The sequence below is a fragment of the Plectropomus leopardus genome, chromosome 21, assembly GCF_026936395.1.
Source record: "Plectropomus leopardus strain MGB_pleo_1.0 chromosome 21, ASM2693639v1, whole genome shotgun sequence".
Classification (NCBI taxonomy): Eukaryota; Metazoa; Chordata; class Actinopteri; order Perciformes; family Serranidae; genus Plectropomus; species Plectropomus leopardus.
The window spans coordinates 11161053-11181530 of NC_142196.1; the positions used below are offsets into that span (position 1 = coordinate 11161053).

Genomic DNA, 20478 nt, shown 5'->3' on the forward strand with positions numbered 1-20478 from the left:
TAGCAGTACTTTATTCAGGACTCACCATGGTTTCATTAAGTTCCATAGAGTATTTGAGCTCTCTCTGTGTGTGTGTGTGTGTGTGTGTGTGTGTGTGTGTGTGTGTGTGTGTGCGTGTGCGTGTGTGTTTGTGTTTGTGCTGACATGAGCAAAAGCATGATTCATAATACGAATAATACCTAGCAAGATTTACCATAATGAGACACTCTATTGTATTTGACAGTGATTGTTGTCTGTTTTGAATCTTTATTGCTGTGTGATTATAGATGCATATATTCAAAATACTATAAATATACACTGTGCACAGTTGCCCTCTTTCTCCCTCTCACTCATTCACTCTCTCACTGGCTAACTTGTGCTAGTAACCATAGCAACAGCTCCTCCAATTGTATGAGTCCTTTGTGTGTCAAGACTTTCTTTCTGGTGCATAGTGCTGAAGAAGTGTTTAAAGTTTGAAATAATGAAGGACAACTTGCAGCTCTGTAGATTGCTGTCTGTTTGACTTGACAGAATTCAGAGAAGTTCAGGCGTCAATGATCAACTTTTACGCGATTCAGTTGAATTTATCAGACGGGAAAGTATTACAAGTATAACAGTGTACATACAACTGTCTGGTTTTACCAATTGCATTTGATTTATTTTTTAATTTTTGCTTCAGTTAGCACTGCTGCTCACAACAGTTTTAATACAACAGAAGTTTTAATAGCACACATAACTCTTCAGAAGTCCAGAGTGTCTTTAAACTCATCTTGGTTAATATTAGTCGAACGATCTTTAAGAAAACATTTATCTATTAGAGCCACAGAACAATTCCCATGAGTATTTGACTGTATGAAAATGCCTTCAGCCTATGCAAGATTGATTATGTTTACATGCAGACTATCATTCTGAATATAACAACATTTAAATTTGATACTGGTCTAATTTGGTTTTCCAAATTAGGCCTCTTTTCTTTAGATGTAAACATTGGATTCAGAATATGCAGTTCAACTGATTTTTACCACAGTTTGTAAAATATGACCTCCTACCTGTTTATTGTTGGTTCTGCACGTTGTGCAAAAAAACCCAAATTTCTGTCAGGATGGTGAAACACGCCTACTTTTAAACAATATGACAGACTCAGATATGACAAGTTTTTAGATATGTGCAATTGATGCAACAAAGACCTTTTCAAAAAGGTGGTTGAAGGAATGAAAGAGTGAGGCTGTGTTTGCTACTGGTAGAAAAACTGTGAAAAAATAATAATTTTGATATGTAGAAGCAAAATGGCATTCTTTTCTTTCATATTTTGATGCAATGAACAACTTGTCAGGGTTGATTATTTAGAGTATGCACAGCTGCATGCAAACAGGAGTATTAGTGTGATAGTCATTTAAATAGTTTAGGAGTAATATTGTCTTTTTGGAATAAGGGCGCAAAACAGAACATTTTTTGCTTGTAATTGTAACCATTGTTAGATACCTTTTTTAAGTTCTTTTAGCCACATTAGCTCCTTGATAGGACAAACAACACTTTGGTCGTTTTCCACAAAGTTATCACAGAATAAGGAGTAGTTGACATACGTTTGATCTTATGACTTGATGATGGAAAATTCAAACTTTATACATACAAAAATTCTCTGCACAGACACACTACCTTGGCTCTGATTTTTAATTCGGCCTGTGTGCATTTCACTTGAAAAGGAGCTCTGGTCCTTGATCCCATACAACAACATTTGTTTGTCTGTGTGTACACACAGTTTCACACCAACTCCACAGAGGGCTGAAACGGTTTAGAAAAAAAAAACCTCCATGTCCACTTGGCTGTCTCTCTTTGAGCTGTGCACTCAATCAACCACCAGCAGCCTCAGGATTAAACCTCACCCCACTCTGCTTTGCAGAGCTTCTCTCAAGCTGTTTGGAATGCTTATCTCCAGCTATTGAATGTCTCTCAAAAGCATTTCAAAGCCATTCTGAAGATGTTACAAACCGGTTTTTGTATGTATTCACATAATTTTGTGTGTAAGGTGCTACATTGTGTGTATGCAGTCAACATACCAAATCAAAGGCTCGGCTTGCCTCGGTAATTGTTCCGTTTGTGATCACATTAAATATGAATACCAGCTTGCGCAACTGTGGTCTTCCGATATGTCCAAAATGTGTAATTATGGATATTTGCATGCCTTTTGTTATGAATGCCTTTCAGTCCGACTTCTGTGCTAATGACAGGTCAAATGTACATATCCTACCAGTGATTTGGAAATGCTGATTCAACACTGGCATTTCTTTTTTTAAACTGTATCAGTTGTTATTTATTTGAACCGTAAAATGTATTTAACATAAAGCACCATAGCTCTTGTAGGTTTCTACATACTTGCTGCACTGCTGTTGTACTTAACCCCAGAGGACCTACAGTATTGTGAAGAACACCACTTTGATATCTCTTCTCTTTTTAAATAAATCTCCCGCGCTCTTGTTGTCAGCATTCTAATGGAACAACACAGGAATTGCCATGGGGCCTGTGGTACAAGACAAAATGATTATTATACGGTAATTCAGTATCACAGACACCTGTACAAATCTAATTCAGTCCACTAATAGATTTCATTTGCAGTAAAGATTTAATTGGGGAAAGCAATTTTTAGTTCTTTTTTTATTTTGCTCTGAATCAGACTTTGGTGTTTTGCATCATTACATTTGCATTTGGGTTGTATTACATTGTTAACTGTAACAAACATTTTGTCCACTTGTGTGTGGATAGGGATGACAACACTTTGGGGATTGAGCATAGACTGTATAAATAAATTGACTTGGCCACAGTGACATTGGCCATTGGTTTGCGGACTGCTGTGTTGAAGCTTTCAGCTTTGCTATTTGGCCATCAACATCTTGATTTTTTGAAGCCTGAAGTGCTTTGGGCAATAGGGTAGACTAGCTGATAGCTTAGTTTGCATTTACAGCTGTGGTTATGCGACCAAAACGTTTGATTAACTGAAAACCGTTGACACACAGAAACCAACATTTTTTCCATGGTAGTGACTTTTTAATGGATGGCACCCACTTCTAAGTCGAAGCAGCCACGCCTTTAAGTATGCATATCTTTAGTCCTTGACAAAATTTTAAAAGGTGACTTAAATAAAAAGTCTTCCCCTGTACAGCTTTGATGAGAGGGGAAATTAGCTATAGGGACCAAAATATTTTTTTTTGTACCAGGCTGTAAACAATTCTGCTATAAATTTGGATATTTAACGTGGAGGTACAGGGACTGATTGCTTTTGGGGCCAGTCTCAAGTGGCCATTAGACAAACTGCAGATTTTGGCACATCGGCTTAATTTTTCAGACCTGAAGGTTCCCACTTTGGATTGAGGATGCTGGAATAGGTTATTGCCACTGATATATATATATATAAAAACAAAAGAGACAACCATTATTAAATGTGTAGGAAAAATTATGGGTGTATATATAACTCAGTACTTCCAAGGATACAAATTATTAAGTTATTCTGCTGTATATTATCTATTAATTTATTCTTGTTTCCAGTTGGAGGAGCTTGTGCATCAGAGATAATCAGTTTGGTATATTTAAGCTACGATTTGTAAACGAACACATTCATTGAATTTTGTTTTGATGTTTTTGTGATTTAATGCAAAATAAGCTGAAAATGTTCTTAATTACATATCATGCATGTCTAAGCTGTGAGCAATACAAGTTTTGCAATGGCTGAGTGTTAATCATGACAGGAAAAGAGGAGATGAATCTAAAGGGCTAGTTCACCCAAATCACAAGAAAACACATTTTCCCCATCTAAGTTGGTATCTATTGATGCAGACTGAAAAGAGCTTGCTTTTGAGCTTTTTGAGTTTTTCAAATGTCATTTTTCAATTCTTTGCATGTCAAACTAAATTTGCCTCCACTTCAGTGAGGGGTCTAAGATATCTCAAAACTCTTGAAATATAATCTCACCATCTGCATGGCTAGATACCAGTAGGGGTACACTAAAAAAATATATCTTTTTGTGATTTGGGGGAATGGATGAATCAAAAGTTATTTGTTAAATGTCACGCATGAGAAGACTGCACGGTGCACACTAAATTCAGCCTAGATTTTGCAAAGATTTGTTTACTATGAGAATCTGAGCATTTGTGATGTTTCTTTCTAGTTGTTTGTTTATCCCCAAAGCAAGATGCATTGCCTTAAACTCTTAAGACTAAGTTATAAGTATATGCCAGTGACATTTATAGACTTTTGACTTCAATGTCAAGTTTATTATTTCGTAACTTACTAAGGTGGTTAGGACTTTGGTGTGTGTTTGCACCTCTGAAGACGCAGGGGGAAGACAAATGATGCTGTCAGTGCACCACTCCACACTGTGAAGCTACAGATCAAATTGTAAAAGCTGGTAAAGAGAATGAGGAGGCGAGAGTAGAGGACAACAAGGCTACAAGCTGGAAAGATTAGAACGAAGAGAATGTAGAAGTGGTGAACAATAAGAAGGAGAGACTAACAGGATCTCAAAGATGGGAGCTGAGACACAGAGAGTAATGAAGGTGTTTCTGCTGCTCTCCAGGGTTGTTTTCTATCTCGCTGTCTGTTCTGGGGGGTTAAAGTGACACAAGGCCACAATGTTCAGGTCCCAGTGTACCTCGGCTCAATTTCAGACCTCTCACCTCTCTCATTATCCCCTCTGCTGTGTGTGTTTGTGTGTCTGTGTAATGCATGAGAGTGTCCACATGCCTTTGTGTACAGTGGTGTATCTATGTTTATTTGTGTGTGTTTGAGGGTTTATGTACCTGGACTGTATATGAGCTTGTATATGGTTGTGTATATATACATGTGTAAGTGTTTGTGTGTGTGTGTGTGTGTGTGTGTGTGTGTGTGTATACGCACACACTTTTATGCCTATTGGAAAGCAAAGGCATTAAACTGAAACAGTCTCAGGAATCACAGCTGGCATGAGGGAGCTGCGTATGATAATGGGAATGAACTGGTGTCAGGGCATCAGGTGTTTCGATTACGGGCTTTGTGACAGTGTGTGAATGCGTGCATGTGTGTATTTTCATGTATGTTTGTGAGCTCATGCATGCATATATTAAGTGTGGGCCAAGCAGCTAATGATGCTGATGGACCCATATGTTGTCTATTCGGCTGGCGGACATTAAAGGCCCCTCCTTTTTCGCACACGTGCACACACACACACACACACACACACACACAGACACACACACAGTGTTATCAGGCCAGACACAAGGTCTCCTGTGAAGGGGTTTCCATATCCTCCATTCAGGGGCTGTTTACCTCCCTGCAGGTTGTTGGTTTATGGCCAAGTCAGAGAAAACCTGCTGCCTCCATGCTCCACACGCTGTTTGTGTTTGTGTGTGTGTGTGTGTGTGCTCTTCATTCTCACTTTCATTTTGTTTCCATTCAGACACCCACAGTTGTGGGAGAGCAGTAGAATGACTGATTAGATGAATCAAGGATAAAGAGTGTGTGGTTACGAATGACTTTGTTTCCATATTTATTTCATTGATATTAATTGGTTTGTATGCATGTGTACTCCATCTGGTGGTGACCCTCTGCTGCCTTTACACCCCCCCCTTCTCTCTCTCTCTCTCTCTCACACACACACACACACACACGCACACGCACACGGTCAGATTCTTGTGCAGAGCTGCCACACACCAGCTGTTGAGACAAAGTCACTCAGTGGTCATTTGTTCCTTGAGCAACATTAGAGAGCCATCTGTCCGAGATCCATTCATGAACGCATATTTCTCGTACATGTTACATGAATCTTCAAACAACTAAGACTGTGGAGAGTGACTAACGTGTGATGTGCTCACTGGCTCTCAACTAATTTCCTGAGGTACCCTGTTGCGCCCTGGAAAGAAAACACATTGTGAATTGAAAAATGTATAACCTGTCTCGTATCTTCTAAACAGTGTAATTGGTGAAAAAACAAGGTCAACTTCTGCCATGCTTTAATGACTGCCAAGCAGTTTCTGCAGATACCGGGAAGCTTGTTAGTGAACTTTTCTCTACTTATGTGTGGATGCTACTTCTCAAAAAAATATGAATGTGTTGTTTGTCATTGTGCCCTTAAGGATGTTTTAACTGGGATTCTATATACTTTGGTACTTTGTGTACTTTTTGCATTACCATGCCAGCAGTAGTTACTGTGAAACATTCTCCTGTTGGTAGTGTCGTTTTTGAACAAAGTGAATACTGTAGATAACAGGTTGATAATATATATATATATACTTTCCTGTCTGTCACTAGTCCTGAATATTCTAAAATGTTCTTACATGACACCACCTCTGTGAGTTAGCCAAGGTTTTCTGTGAATGTTTCATATCTGACTTCCCCGATACATCTTCATTCAAAGACATATGTCTTTAATTAAGTTAAACTCTTTTTTCAGTTTCTTCATTTACTTATTTTTGTTGTCATTTGTTTCCAAAACATCCTTGTGCCTTTCTGTGCTGCCAACGATGCCAACCCAGCAGCACTCTAATAAATATTTTAATTTGTTTTTTAATTTCTTTCACTGAAAGAGGGCTTATGACACAACACTGCCACCCTTCTCCATGTTTCCCCTCAAAATGAATAAGAACAAGCCAAATGTTGTTTATTATGCCCCAGGAAAGGAGAAAATATGAAATATTACCATTTAATGCCAAAAGTTACCATTACTCAGACTGGTAGTACACATTTTTCAAAACATTCTGAGGTTAAGTCTGGAAATTGCTTGCTCTTTAGCCCTGGCTTCGGTGGCACTTTCCCGTTACTTAACTGCAGCTAAAATAACAACTTTTAAATTCTCAATGGGATGCTAATCAAGTTCTGTGTCTTTTTGCTCAGTAGGTAATTATTTAACGAGGCAGGCTAATGACTTAGACTGAATTAATGAGGGGTGACATCAGATAGGATGAAGTCTAAGCCTGTAATGGACTCGTTAAATAGTAGAGATTACCAGTTAAATTTAAAGACATTCACAGACATCGTCATTCACTCACATACACACACAGACACACAGCAGTGATTGAAAACCCGCATGTAGGTGCTCACATACCCTCTCTGAGCAAAGCGTTTTTGGAGTTTGTGCACACTTAGCTTAAAATGTCACCTTCCACACTCATCCGTCATGGTCTTATGAAATATGCCATCTAATCTGCTCTCCCTCTCTCTCTGAGTGATAACCATATGCTCAGATTATGTTACTCGGGTCCATAAATCCCTTATGTTCGAGTGTGGAAGCTGATTCAAACAAACAAGCAAGCATTATCTAAATATTCTGTGATGCAACACAGCAAGATGTGAGAATGCCTGAGGACACTTTAAACCCAGAAAAAAAAAAGTTAGCTGGCTATTTTCTGCATAAGAAATCCTGGCCTCGCTGTGTTTGTCAGTAACTGGCACAGAAGGAAAGGCGTGTTGCAGAAAGGCACAATATTTCATGCTTCATTAAAGAACCACTAGACTTCACGAGCACGCGGACACAGGCAGCAAGCTCACACGGATATAGACCGAGGCACATTTGCACTCTTTACATCTGCACACACACACACATACACATGGCAGCATTCATCTGCAGTCCATGGGGCTGTTTTGTTCAAGCCTGTCCAGAGCAATGTGTCCACACAGACACAAGTAGTGTAGTTATTGACATGACATAGTTCATGTTCAATAATTTTCATTTCTAGGTATTTAAAAGACTGCAAAGGAATTTGCATTTAATTGTGAAATATATTGAGAGTGCATAGACATCACCATGATTTATTTTATTTTATCTCTGCTATACACCATATAATTTCTAATATCTAGAAGCATAAAAGCATGCATAATTGATTTTTTTTAATTTTACAAACGTCAATGGATTCCAATGCATTCTGGCTTCACTTGTTGTATAACAAGAACAAGGCCATGGAGGAAGTCAGTCAACAAATTTAACTCCACCTAACAGGATTAATGCGCCACTGGCAGCGTTGTCATTGGTCGATGTTTATAATAGTCAGTCTGAAAACATGTGGCTCCTGTGGAAATGTCAACTAAAATGATTTAAATCTTTATTATCTCTGCTCGGTGTGAGCATAGAAGGGATCATGCGTTTGGTCGTGTATGTGCACGTGTAGCTGTCAGTCTCCAGCTAATTTTGCAAACTACTGGACCAATCAGTCTAATATTTGGCATGCACATTTATAATCATATGTTTGAGGACCTCTAGTTAGTTTGTCATCAATGAGGGTATGAATCAGTAAGCATAATTCAAGATTAAAGAAGCCCTTTTTTGTTATCTTTGCTTATTTGCACTCTGTGGAGTGTACTTATCTAGTTTTTATTGTGTTTTAATACAGTTTTGCAAAGACATAGGATGTGCATTTCCAGAATTGTTCTTCTACCTTGAACAAAAGGATTAAGACCAATTTTTTTTTAGCAGTTAGCATTAGTATATCCCAGTGTTAGAAAAACTGAGTTGGTCTGGCTGGGCAAAACTAATCAGCTTTTACATAAAATAAAACATATTTGGAAGGCCTCAAACTGCTCCACTGTCTGTATTTTCCACTGAAAGAGAAAACTGCAAAGTAATGCATGCTTTAGTTAAGGCTCTGTCTGTGTGGAGAAGATTTACAAGAGAAACAGGAGCTTGCCAAATGTTGGAAGAGCGCCTTCGAGTCTGTCTCTTTTTTTCCCATTTTCACTTAAGAACTTTAAATTCTGCTCCAATCTATATATAACGGAAACAAGGGCATTTTCAGTGCTCATTCTGTCTTGACTGTACATCAATACTGGCATAACTCACAACCATTTTGTGAAAGTTTTCTCACTTAAACATTTATGTAGCACAGTTAGGTGTCTTTGCTTCCACCCATGATGAAGTATCAGATAAAAAAAACTTGATGGAAATCTCAGTAGAAGTCAGCATATTCTGGGCTGGGCGTTAAAGTAATAAGTAGTCCACCCTCTGTCTTTCTTACCCACCCACCACCTGTCTTTGGTGCTTAAACATTAGTCAAGGTGAAGTGTTTTCACTGTTCTGTTGTTTTATATCGACTCGACAGAGAGTTGTGTCTCTGCTAAGCGGGTTTTCCATCGTGTTCTTGTTGCCCATTAGCATTCAAAGCGGGTGAAAATGACTTGACCTTCTGTTGAAGTTTTAATTGAGTTCCTGTGTCTTCCTCCCTCTCCCTCGTTTCTCTCTTTCTCATCAGTACAATAAATGATTGACCTCATCTCATAGACTGGTGAAAAAGCTGTGCATGATCTCTTTATAATGCCAATGTGATGGATGAACTTATTCATTCACACTATCGCCCCGTCTCCTCATTCACACCTCTATTGTCTTTCTCATCTGTTTTTTTGACATTTCACCTTTTAAAGAAACATGTTTAAACTCCTGTAACCAAACTTTAGTAATTGGTTTGCTAATTCTTTTGATGCCTTGCTCTCTGTTATGCTCAGCTGTCCTCACTCGTATTCCCTTATCAGTAAGGCAGCATAATGCAGGTTCATTGTAGCATTGTCCTAAAAGATTCAGTGTAAAACAACCGGCCGATAAATATAGAAAGATGCAATATAAGTTGTGTCTACATATTCACACAGTTGTGTTGTATTTAAAGGCCATAATGGAGCAGTATAATGACACTGACATATTTGCAAACTTCGCTAAGTGTGTTATTGGCTTGTCATACTCTGTTGTCTGTTTTATGACTCAATCAGAAGACATAGTTGTATGGTTTACCAATGTGAAGATACAGTTAAATGCCACATAATATGTGCACTCACATGTTTAAAACTACTAGGTAACTTCTATAGTAAGCTAACAAGTTGACCGTCATACAGTGGTTCATGCCTTTGCAATCTTTCAAAAAATTCATCTACTTGTTTAGGTAGAAAAACAATCACGATTGGCAGTCGTTACATTATGTTCTTAATGTAACGTGATGACATGACAAGACCTTATGTTACATTCATAAATCATTTCAATTAACGTTGACTTTTGGTTACATCAAGACACAAACAGCTGGGTCAAAGTCCTGTGATGGTTTGACCCATCCATCCACATTGACCCTTTTTTCCCCCCTTGCATAGTTAAGGCGTTGGTCCAACCTAATCTGCCTGACTCTGCTCTGCCTCTGATTGGCTTACCTTAACATTTTTACTCTTACCCTGACTCCCCATACCTAAACCTAACCAACCAATGAAGGCAAGAGTACGAGCGTAATTTGTCACTCTAACCACCTCACTGAGGCAAGATTTTGTTGCTTTTTATACTACATCCCCTGACTTTCTCCTTAGCTCCCGTCATATGAGGAAGAACAGGCTGCAGCACATGGATCACATGATCACAGCCTCATGGCTTATGATTATGTTTGTTATTAAAGTGCATTACTTTTTATAGGTATAAGCACAAAGAGTAAATGATAACAGCCTGAAGAAATAAAATCCTCTCAACACAACCTTGGTGATAAATTGATCCATTCTCAGTTGAAAGCAGCACAGATAGGAATACTGACATGGCCAAGTAGTTAAAACATCACAATCAGCTTTTCATGGTCTCAACAACAATTGTAGCCATCTAATACGGCCACCAGAGGATGAATTGTAGTAATAACTTCAAAACCTCTTTGCACACATTCGCTTAAGTGTACCTGCCTCTTGTGAGCAATGTATTCCCGCTCTACAACTATCACTACACCAATGGCAGCAATATTGTGTAATATAACAGTTTTAGAGGACACGACTCTCTGCTTTCATTGTCACTATGAACAGAATTGACAAGAATTGATCTGGCACATTGTGACTATGCCGATAAAATGTATTGAGCGGTTGCAACAATGAGATTTTAAGACCGTGCGTACACTTTTGTCACTTTGGCATTTACACATAGACAGACACACACATGCTATGGCTCTAGGATTGATTTCCCTAAAGGCTGTCTACAGCTGGGTACACACAGAAGCAGACTATACTCACTTGGAAACATTTTCTGCTTTTGTATTTCCGTAAATGCTATTTCTGAGCAGGAGATTGACTGAGGGAGTTTATTAAGCTGTCTTTGGAAAATGAAGGGAAAAAAAGAAGAAAAAAAAGGCTGTCTGTGAAGTTGTCTTGTTTTGAGTACAAACCTGCCTGTTATTTTGTCTTTACCATGTAAACACAAAGTTTATACTCTATGTCAAAATGATGTCTTCTGGTTTTTCTGGAATGGCTCCCTTCCAAGTTGTTATTCAAGATGTAATATATATTTAGTCATTTCCCAAATTTCAGGTCATAATTCAGAGTATTGACCATCCTAATTATGTCAAGTATTTGTTAATATAGTGTGTATGAAGTGTTACGGAGATCACACTGCATCATAACTAATCCTTGTAGTCATTCCAATAGTGTGAGTGGCATTGATGTTCTCTGGACATTGGATAATGTTGTAATCTTTCATCAAAAGTATTCCCACACAATGATTCGTATGATATTTAAAGGATTAGGAACTATGCCCTTTTCCAAAATTTGCACATTTTCCACTGGTACAAGACAGTCCAATAATATAAGTAAACATGAAACGCTCTCTCCCAAAGATAAAAGCTTGTTACGTTATGTACTTAACACAAAGTTGAATAGTTTAGGTACTGGTAGATTAACTTACTTTGTTCAAGTTTAGTAAAAAAATAAAGTGGTTGGTTTAGGCAAGTAAAGTTACATACTTGATATAAAGTTACTTTGGTGAGGTAAGTTAGGTAAAGTAACGTTACATTTACAGTTTAGGAAAAGAAAAATGGTGACGGCATATCTTAAAATGACTCAAAGTTCACCAGACTTCCTACTGTTCTGCACATTGGCTGGGTTAAAGTCCTGGAAGAAAGTACCATGTTTGTGACCCATCCACCTCCCCAATCTGCCTTCTTACAGGACTACCTATTTTAATCTTGTCAGCTCATTGGTTAAATGATCTCAAACTTTCCAAATATGTGGGTTATTTACAAAATTTGGTGCATTGCATTTAGTAGGAAAATGTACAAACAGTGCATTAGAACAGCCTGAATTGTGTCATCTTTAAAGTTACATGAACATTCAGATGTGTCTATTCATTATTGTGTTGAAGAAGGGAAATGCAATATTCCATCTATCTCAAGCCGCACAACTCAGTTTCATATTTGTTTTATTGACAGAGGCAAATGAGTCAATGTCTGGGACTGAGTGTATCTGTATCACAGACAGCCTCATGTTGAAACCCAAACAAATTCAACCCAACACCACCCACCTGTACCTCAAGTTCAATTAAAATTCTATTCATTATTTCTGTGCATCATATTGGCAAAGCCGCTAATAATAAATGATACAATATTGTCAAATTATCAAAGCAGCGTTGGTGTGAGTGTTGGCTGTTAAGTTCAGGAACCAACTGTCAGACTAAAGCAGCTTTCTTTTTTCTCCCTACTCTTTTTTTTTTTTTTTTTTTTTGGACTCAAGTCAAGTGCTTTAAATTGAGGCGAGCCTTCGGGGCATAGATTGAGATGTATCCAGAATTTTAATGTTCCCCTTTCAATTGTTTAGTTTAGGGAGAGCTGCCAGGTTTTCCCGGTGTCTGTCTCTCACTCGCTCTCACTCTCTCCCTGGCTTTCTACACCTCTTGTTACCAGCTTTCTTTTTTCTTTCATCTGTCTTCCTGTCTTATCTTCCCTCCTCACCAACCCTCTTTCTTTCCCCATTTGTTTTTCTCTCTCTATTTGGCAAACACACAGACACATACACACACATACTCTGACCAGTCTTCTTTGTGTGTGTGTGTGTGTGTTGCAGGAATGTAAGCTCCGCAGGTGAGGAGGCAAGACGAAGGATGAGGGAGTGTGACGGCCTGACAGATGCTCTGCTCTACGTCATCCAGACCTCTCTGGGTAGTGGCGAGATTGACAGCAAGGTGTGTGTGTGTTGACTTTGAGCATCTTGGCTTGCGTTTATGTAATGTGCATGACTGTGCCTGCGTAAATTCATTCATGCGTTTGTCTTTCGAACTCCATCAATTGTGCTTTAAAGGTTATCGTACAGTAAATGTGCATTTTCAAACTACATCATCAGCTGCAAGAGAGAAAGGTGTCTCGTTCTTTTGCTTGTAGACACACGGGTTAAATCTAATTGCACAGGAGGCAAGAAATTAAAAAAAGCAACAATGGCTGTACCTTAACTGCCAGCAGCGACAGCAAAGACAAATTTTGGTTTTCAAGGAGTGTGCAGTTCGTCAACGCCTTTTATTTAGGGCAAATTAAAGAACTCAAATTCAACGTGTCGCAGCACTTCTTGCTGCCAATTTAGCTCTGCCACTAGTCAGAGTTGAGCGGGTTTATGTTCACTTTTTGTTTGTTTTTTTAATGTGTGAGAACACATTGTTGGCATGGAGTGTATATGTGTGTCCATGACACACAGTATGTGGGGGCCAGTCAATATTATATAAACAGTGTTGTGGATGGCTGACTTCTCAAGGTCTCCCTGTCTCCCAGCTTCTCCAAATGGCCATCCTTAATCACTGCTTAACCACCCGCCCCTCTTCACCATCTGACTGCAGTCACCAGAGGAGTACTGCTGTCGCCACAGTAACAAAGACTGATTGGCAGGTGAACCAGCACGTGGTCACTGTTTAAACAGCGATGCACATTAGGCCTCGTGTTCATTTTTTACTGCCTTTTACTCTTCTTTTTTTTTTTTTTGCATGCATGCATGCTCTGTCAGACCTCCTCCTCACACTATCCACTGTTTATGACAGACTGATCGGGTCTATCATTAGAAATACTTCCAAGAAAATAGATCTCAAGTAGTCAACAACATTATAATTAATGCAAAGTAGCTCACATTACCAATACTTCGCGTGGATTATTTTAAATGGATGCATTTGTAGCATCAGATTAAGCAGGAATTATTAAAACACTCAAGCTGAAGTCGTTCAAGTAACATTATAACTGATGATCTGCCCGTTTATGTGCCCATATACTTGCATAATCACTTCGTCCCGGTTAGTGCTCTCACAAAAAAATCCCCTCATCATCACTCTTCAGATTCTTCGGGATCTGAGTTTTGATCATCAAGACAGTCTCAGTGCTCTCCTCCTTTCATTTTAATGTTCACAGATCCAGACAGCAAGATCAGAGGAATATTCACTATATGTAATGTGACAATTATGTTTTATACTCGAGTGACCCATTAAACACAATCTACAGATTACTGCTATTATGCTGTGAGGAATTGCACAGATGTGAGGAATTTTTAAAGGCATTTAGGTAGGTTTCACAGTATGTACTGGCGCATAGCTAAGAGTCAATTAACCTAACTGATACAGTCATTTGAAATGATGGTGCAAGACCTAATGCTGGGTTCAAACTATATGATATTTTTTGCTTTTACAGTGGTCACTGTGTTAGATTATGCAATTATGGAGTAATAAAATGTTGCTGTGACTTGTCAGAAAGATATTTTAGAATACGAGTTCCCTCATGACTAGTAAAAGCTTGATGTCTTTCATAATGCTTGTGATGTCACGGGGAAGGAGGTGCTAATTACCGACTTCAGGAGCAAGAATATAAACAAACGATTAATGATTTAGTTTCCTCATACTCTGTATGAGAGGCTCTGTTTTAGCGCCTGTGTCTCTAACCCCCCCTTCTGAAAAAAAACCCAGTCTGCTTTCATCAGTCAGTGTTTGCGGGTCTTCCACATTTGTGCTCTTGGTGTCTCTTCACCATCATAGCAGCTGGAGAAATGACTGTAACAGAGTATAGTGGCATGTTCTGCCATTACAAATCATCCATTAAAAGTTTCTAAACACAACCAGACATGTTCTAGCAGGTATATGATTTCAAATCAGGGAGAAATTTACACCATTGGCAACCACAATTACAGTTATTGTTAACATGTAGCTACATTGTGCGGTGTACTTGCAGCAAGGCAGTGACTGTGTATGGAGATACTTTATCTTATGTAAAAAAAAAATCACCACACAATAACAAAAAAAGTAGTATTCAGAACAGTCTGAAGCCTGAGGTTTTGCTCGAACGGTTTACTTTTACATACATTTACGTTATTATTTGAAACTCTGGCCATGTTTCATCCATGACTGTGAAACATTATATACAGAAAATATGGGAAAGTGTAATGGGTCCAACTTCGCTGTGGAGAAGTATACAGCAAGTCCATTGATGTACAGTATGTCCCAAAAGAGTTTTAAAAAAAAGCAGATTCTATAAGTACATTGTGTATAAAGCACAAGGTCATAGAGACAAAACTGTATTACAACATAGAAAGCTTTTGTCTCGCATCAGTTTGTTTTGTAGATTCCCACACACAAGAATGGGATTTCTGTTGAATAGCTGCTGTTTAGAAACTGACCCAGACCTCTGACTTTCCTGTGAAGCAAGTGAGTGAGTAATACATAATCATTCTTAAACCAAAAGCAAGAATTTCTTTATTCCCCAAACCACGCAGCCGGAAAGGACAGCGTACTGAATGAGTGTAGAATAACAGATCGAAATATAAAATGTCAAAGTAAATAGTAAGTAAAATGTAACTTCTCCTACATCATTCTATAGTAGCATGTGAATAGAATTTCAGACATGATTGCAGCTCGCTGGAGTGAGACATTGTTTTGTTTGTTGCATCTCTGGAGGCCGTTCAATTACACTCCTTAGTTGTTTTTGTGTAAACCAACGGACAGAGAGAAGATTGATGATTCGTCTTTGTTAATTTCCATTCTGTTGACTCGATGACTCCCCTTTCTCGCTGTTGCTAAACAAGTACACACGCTCGGGTAAAGTACACACTTAAGCATAGACACCATACACTGTAAGGATTAGTTTACTCTCATTCAGGCACACTCCGCGGCTGGCAGGTTCGCCTCTAAACTTTGTGTTTAATGGGGTGTGATACGATGTATTGGGCTCGTCATTTTTCCTCATTTACCTGAGTTTCTTCTAATCTCATTTCAAAGTCGGTGCTAACAAAATACAGAGGCACATTACCTGTGAGATTATCTTTCTTTCCTTTTCGTCGCTCTCTGTCTCTCACTCTCTCCGTCTGTCTGGCTTGTGGGTGGGGGTTGAAGGCCGATAGTGTAAAAGTGTGAGAGTGGGTGGTTTTTATCAGCATGCTTTGACTTTTTGTCTGCTCTTTGTTTTCAAGCGAGATGTTTCATTAAATGGCATCAAATGCATATCTCCCACCTCAACTTTCTCACTTTATTCATTTATATCTCTCTCTTTTTCATCTCTTCTTCCTTCTCCCCGCCCCTCTCTTCCTCCTACCTCAATTCATATCTCCCAACTCTCTCTATCTACAGACTGTTGAGAACTGTGTTTGCATCCTGAGAAACCTGTCATACCGCTTGGCTGCCGAGACCTCACACGGCCAGCAGGGGGGGCTGGAGGAGCTGGATGGCCTGCTTTGTGATGCTAACGGCCGTGACGGAGAGAGCTCTGGCTGCTGGGGCAAGAAGAAGAAGAAAAAGAAGGGAGCCGATCAGGTAAGGACAAGAGCAGATGATAGATAAAGGAAGTAGAGACAAAGATATACTGTAGATAGACAGAATGGACACAATAAATTAAAAAATGGGTGTCTAGAATCATTCAAGTTTTTAACCTGCAACAGAATAGCTCAGGAGTGTTGTAGTCAGGTGGAGGAACGAACACTTTTGATAGTGTTTGAAAGTGCAGTTTAAGGGCCCTGACACGCTACGATGATGGTCAGCCATTAGGCAAAGATGGGACATCAGTGAGCGTCTGTCACCCCAGTTTTTGCTGTGTGTCCTGCACCGTTGGCGCTAGTCGGCCAACATCAGCTTTTTTTCGGCTGATTTAGCCTGTTGAATTGGCATTGGAGATTGTGGAGCCCATTGGTGAACGAAATCACTCTGATTGGAAGTTCAGCTTACGGCATGAGAAGAGAAATGGAAATGACAAAAGACTAAAGTCAAGAAGACATCAGTTTTTTTCCCATTGAGTTCTTTAGCAGAAACGGTTTGTAATTGTCTGTTAGTGCACAGTAAATATCTTTTGTTCATTTAACATTTTATTGTCATATTTTGTTCATGAGCTTACTGGCTTGAATCCATCCTGTCAGTCTTCCATTTTCCCTTTTGAATGACGAACAGAGACTACAGTCTCCTTCTCATTGATGTATAAAGAAAACTGGATACAGCGTACTAGGTGGGGCATCATTCCTTCCTAGGAAAGTTTTTTAGTGAAGCCAAAACAGTTTGACCCCCTGGGTGTAAAATTACCCAAATCTTCAGAATTATTGGGCCCACGGGCGCATTACAGACCCTCGTACATTACAGCCAAGTGGTTAACTTGCAGTTTCTACTTACTTGAATGGGGATACAATTATTAATTAACCAAACTGATCAAATCCTGATTGTGAAACAATTCATTTCACAAGAACTGAAATGCTAAAAATAATATAGATAGATAGATCTCTCCCAATCTAAGTCTACAGGACAAAGTTTTTTTTGGGTTCAGTGGTATCATGTTATAGACCCAGAGGTTGTAATTCCACTGTTTGGCCAGTTTGAAAATTGGCTTAAAAGTCTGCGCACTCCCTCTGAGCCTGCACCTGCTGGTATGCAGAGTTATTTCCTCTCATGAAGACACAGAATGTACCTGCTAGTTGGCTTTTGGCTATTGGTTTAGTGATACAAGTGCAACATCTTGGCCGAGACACAAGCAATGTGAGGCCACACAACAGTCATTCTTCGTCGTTGCCAGTTCTTTGAAGTTGGTTCGATGTGTCTGGGCCCTAACACACCAGTTCAAAGTCTCCTGTTGGTGGTCAATTTGGCAGAGATCATGTTACTTCAAAGGTCATATGATTAACATGGTTTTAATGCTCAAAATGTTCAGAGACCCCCTCATACCTTGTATAGAAGCATCCACATTCATTATGTTTCTGCACTGGTTTATTCTGGGTTTTACTTTCATTTGTCCCCCATCTGTATATATACACACGGGTGCAAAAAGACAGCTTTCATGATGAAGCAGAAACATTGCATGAGTAGTTGAAGCATCCGCGCCTTCAACAGGGACATGTGTGGTAAATAATGGAAGACAGGGATGAAAATCATAGATCACAGAGTATTATGCAAGCTGAGTTGAATTGCATTGGCTTCTTTTATAATGTATCAACTCATAAACCATTTTTTTGCTGTTTTTTTCTCACATTTCATGTATTTGAAACTTTTTAACTGAACTTCCCTTGTCAAAAGCTGCATCATTCTCATTTTATTTTTTTTCACTCTCCCTCTTCTCTGCCTTCTTTTCCTTTAATGCCTTTTTCAGGCTGTTACGGTAGCGGTGAACTTCTCTTCATGGACGAGACCTCATGTTTTGCTTAAGTCAAAAGCACACCTGACCTGACTGCAGAGCTGGCAGAGCTCATATTAGAATATCCATGGGCTCAAAACCAACCTTAAACACTGCCTGTCCAAGCATTCTTAAGGACCAGACAACTGATATATGAGATGCAAACCAATTCTAAGACTCAGAGCTATGTGCATGTTTTCTTTCATCCATTATTTGTCGTTGGCTCTCCAGGCTAATACGACTGATTGGCTACACCATGTCTCTTCCCCATGGCCATTATCTATCTGCTTGAAACACATGACCCACATGGACACAGATCATTTACATAGACAGAGAGAGAAGAGAAAGGACGAGAGAAATTCTTAATAAATTGCATTTAAGAAACAAACCTGAATCCCACCCCAAGGCCACGATTAACACAACATAATAGCCAATACTTTGTCAGAACCTGTCTGATTCAGATCGGAGAGCAGAATTATTGAGGGGTGTTGAGGGATTAAAAGTAAGACACATAGACCTCGGTACAAAGGAGACCAAGTAGGAGGAACCAAGGGGTAAACACTGCCACATATATGAGAATGACGGGTTGTAGAAGAAGAAACCTGGCCTGAGGGACAGAGAGACAGGTAGAGAGAGACTTGGGCAGTTTGACCGTAATGTAGTCTCCTTTCAGATTCAGACAGCAAGGCCAAGGAGCAGCATTGAATCTGAACTGCTCCCAAACACTCCTAATGGATACTGGAACACACACCTTTTTTTTTTTTGCTTTCAGGGACATTTTATAGATTTCTGCTTTGATTTAGGATTTATGTCTCTTGAAAATTCTTGAAAGCCTCCAGAGACAACTTTTTTTCGTTTAAACATTTAATTCTCTATTTAAGGTTGATTTCAAAATGTAATAGCTGTAAAACAACGAAAAACTGTTGAAAGTGGTTTGCTATTAGCCTAGCTTTCACTATGCAATTCTGCCTACCTTCCGGGTACAATCTTTAGGGAAAAATTAAGGATTGATTTACGGTAAAAAAGGAAGTACATCAACCATTTTGCAACAAAAGCAGGAAGAGAACTGTGCTGTTTGTCTTCCCAGGTCCAGTGCTAGCTATCTGCAGCAAAGGAGTAATTTTGCTGTGAAAGAGTAATTTTGCAGTTGTCACTATGTCCACAGTAGTAACGGCTGACTTAATTCCCAAAGCAGTTGAATGTAGGTGAGCCGTGACAAACAGAGTCTGTAACAACTTTCAAAGAACAAGTAACGCTAGGTTTAAAATGAATAGAAAATAGTTAAATAATTACAAAACTACTTTACCTCTTTAGCAAACATATTTTTTCTTCTCTCTTCAATGTTGCATATTGTTGTTCAGTGTCCATTGCTCATGTGTGGATAGTTGCTAAGCTCTGAGAAAAGATGGAAAGCAGCAGTGGTGTCAACAATACCAATTAGGGCGGTAGAGTAGAAAAGTTGAAAACATATCACTTTCCACTTATGAATAATGAATAACGCTGTTGGTATCCAGCTGTGTGACCAGATAACTTTAATGTGAGTGTATTATTGACTTTACTGGCATTATCAAACAGGACAGCTGCAACTAACAAGTTCCCCACAGCAAACAATGTAGAGCTAAAGCCTCAGTGAATGTGGCAGCTTTCATGTTTTATGATTATTATCTGTACAGATGCAGAATATACAAAATGACATATGGGAAATCACCTTTAAAAAAACAACAAAACTTATTTGCTGCATATGAAACAGTTTCTCACACTAGAGCAAACGCATTTGAAAATGTTTGATATACTTAATCTTCTGAGAATCTTGAATACACAAATTAACATTATACATTCAAATTTAGTATGTAGGATGTCTCTAGGCAACAGAAAGTATTCTGCTGTGAAACAGTTGATGCCTCTTGTTATAGCACCTCTACACACTTCAAACTATAAGACGCCTTTGATTTTTTGATCAGAGAATCTGTGTATAGATAAAAACATGCAGTCACACAAACACACACACACACACTCACACACACACACACACACACTCTACAGCACCTCTCTCAAGACACACACTAGCCTAGTTTACCTTGAGACAAGGGGAGGAGGAGAAGCAGCAGAGCGAAACCGAGGAGGTCGATAGGGAGAGGAAAAACTGAGAACTGGAGAGAGAAGGATGGAA

At 39.0% G+C, this 20478-nt stretch overlaps 1 protein-coding gene across 5 annotated transcripts in view; it reads left to right on the forward strand.

Moving 5' to 3' along the window:
• ctnnd2a (catenin (cadherin-associated protein), delta 2a) overlaps positions 1-20478 on the forward strand; it is a 318237-nt gene that overhangs the window by 248490 nt on the left and 49269 nt on the right. For all 5 annotated transcript variants that reach the window (XM_088071967.1, XM_088071968.1, XM_088071966.1 and 2 more), the window contains exons 16-17: positions 12772-12889; positions 16292-16474. In XM_088071967.1, the coding sequence (XP_087928093.1) occupies positions 12772-12889; positions 16292-16474 (301 nt within the window). The remainder of the gene's footprint in view (positions 1-12771; positions 12890-16291; positions 16475-20478) is intronic.